The sequence below is a fragment of the Curcuma longa genome, unplaced genomic scaffold (assembly GCF_044706935.1).
Source record: "Curcuma longa cultivar G26 ecotype Majalengka, Jawa Barat unplaced genomic scaffold, ITB_CL_G26_1.1 contig_26123, whole genome shotgun sequence".
Lineage (NCBI taxonomy): Eukaryota > Viridiplantae > Streptophyta > Magnoliopsida > Zingiberales > Zingiberaceae > Curcuma > Curcuma longa.
Genome location: NW_027432997.1, coordinates 880 through 3259, shown reverse-complemented (window position 1 = coordinate 3259; position 2380 = coordinate 880). Strand labels below are relative to the sequence as shown.

The 2380-nt window shown below is 34.4% G+C and overlaps 1 protein-coding gene across 3 annotated transcripts; it reads right to left on the bottom strand.

The window, feature by feature from the left end:
- Window positions 1–37: 37 nt before the first annotated feature.
- Window positions 38–2022, bottom strand: LOC141818824 (uncharacterized). Of its 3 annotated transcripts, none has more exons than XM_074706253.1 (5): window positions 1968–2022; window positions 1563–1807; window positions 578–880; window positions 304–461; window positions 38–189 (listed from the first exon to the last, which is right to left on the bottom strand). In XM_074706253.1, the coding sequence occupies exons 3-5, from the start codon at window positions 594–596 to the stop codon at window positions 49–51; spliced, it is 318 nt and encodes a 105-aa protein (XP_074562354.1). In that variant the 5' UTR covers window positions 597–880; window positions 1563–1807; window positions 1968–2022; the 3' UTR covers window positions 38–48. The 3 variants fall into 3 exon arrangements, with proteins under 3 accessions (XP_074562354.1, XP_074562353.1, XP_074562352.1); XM_074706252.1 differs by having other exon boundaries at window positions 1919–2016; XM_074706251.1 differs by having other exon boundaries at window positions 1563–2016.
- Between the last annotated feature and the right edge of the window lie 358 nt (window positions 2023–2380).

Here is a 2380-nt window from a genome sequence, read left to right as displayed (position 1 = left end):
ACCTATATAATTACATAAAAAAAGAGGTGCTCACAGATTAACTGCTCTTCATGCTTCATAAACAAAGAAACATTTACAGAATGATCTAATCAAACCACATTCATCGCCAATGGCCAAGGTCACACTTAAAGAACAAAATGCAATAGCTGTTACTGCAGATAATGTCACCTCCACTTCAATTGCTGGCAGCTGTGGTTAAAAATAACAATTAAAGGATTTAACAAATGAACAACTAACTGTGAGTTTTGGACATTTAATGTCATATGTTCTTTTAGATTAGCAACGAGAAGGCACACAAGAAACCTTTCCTTCTAACACAAACACAGGAACCAGTACAAAATAAGTGGCATACCAGAGTCTCACAGTTCCATCTTGATAACCAGCTATAAACAATTTTTCGATTTCAGAATTATCATAGGGCACTTCAGGAGCATCCCCACCAGTAAGAGGCCACTTTGTGCCTGCAAATAGAACACGAGAAGGTAATTTTCCCATACAAAATCTCTCAAAAAATGTAAAACCTAATGGACACAATCAAGAATAAGATGACATTTTAAAGGCAATAATTGAACTAAACCTGAGTGGGCAGGTACCATAAACAGAAGTTTGGAAGAGTTGCTGCCCTTGGTTAGCAAACAAAGTTTTATTCAGTCATATTTGGATCATTAGTACGCACTGCTTCCAGAAAATCTTCAGCTTGGTGAATAATCATAACCAAATCCATACAGTTTACTCAAATCAACAAAGGGAGGATAAAATGCATCAAAGTAATCTGAAGGTGAGGAACCTGTACCAATGTTGGTTTTTTTCTTACTAGTGTAGGTTGACAGTATAATTGTAAATCAGATTTCTACATTCAATCTTTCAAAGCTTTCTCTACCTGCAGGAGAAAATTATTCAGTCTTCTATCAGTCTTCCTAAACAAAAAGCATGTAATGAATAATGAAACCATCACTGCATTTACTAATTCATCATAAACTATAGAGGTATAAAAATTATTATAGGATTAAGTGATCAACGATAGTCTTTTATGGATGTAAATTGCTAGATAAGATCCATTTAACCAACATAAATGGCACAATTTGTTGGCGCTGGTACTCGTTATGGTAGGGTCGTTCTCGTGAATTATGCCTTCAAACCATGACTCGCTGTTATAACTTGACAGAATAATTTGAGTATGTTGTTTTCTATTATCTAAGTACATCTTAAATTTTGTGATATTTAGATTTTGGAAAGACAGCTAGCTCAGGAAAAAAAAACATGCAATTATGCATGAAGATAGTAAAGAATGCGTCCTTAAATATCCAAGATATACAATAATGATAGACACATTGACCATCTTATTCAACCTGAATTATATTTTTTATGTCTAAAATAAATGAACTGATAGTGTTAATACCAGTTTATTAAAAAACACAACCTTGGAAATGAGGAAATTGAGTGTAATAGGATGGTGATATAAACTTTTTAGTTGTTTAAGAAAACACAGTAAGAAACACATAAGAAATCCAGAAAGTGCAAAAGAAAATACTGCTAAAATTCAAAACGAATTAAGCACGTACCTCAACGAATCTCGATTACTTACCTTTTCTCCGAGATTCATCAGTTCGGTTATCAAACCTATATAATTACATAAAAAAAGAGGTGCTCACAGATTAACTGCTCTTCATGCTTCATAAACAAAGAAACATTTACAGAATGATCTAATCAAACCACATTCATCGCCAATGGCCAAGGTCACACTTAAAGAACAAAATGCAATAGCTGTTACTGCAGATAATGTCACCTCCACTTCAATTGCTGGCAGCTGTGGTTAAAAATAACAATTAAAGGATTTAACAAATGAACAACTAACTGTGAGTTTTGGACATTTAATGTCATATGTTCTTTTAGATTAGCAACGAGAAGGCACACAAACCTTTCCTTCTAACACAAACACAGGAACCAGTACAAAATAAGTGGCATACCAGAGTCTCACAGTTCCATCTTGATAACCAGCTATAAACAATTTTTCGATTTCAGAATTTTCATAGGGCACTTCAGGAGCATCCCCACCAGTAAGAGGCCACTTTGTGCCTGCAAATAGAACACGAGAAGGTAATTTTCCCATACAAAATCTCTACAAAATTTAAAACCTTAATGGACACAATCAAGAATAAGATGACATTTTAAAGGCAATAATTGAACTAAACCTGAGTGGGCAGGTACCATAAACAGAAGTTTGGAAGAGTTGCTGCCCTTGGTTAGCAAACAAAGTTTATTCAGTCATATTTGGATCATTAGTACGCACTGCTTCCAGAAAATCTTCAGCTTGGTGAATAATCATAACCAAATCCATACAGTTTACTCAAAGCAACAAAGGGAGGATAAAATGCATCAA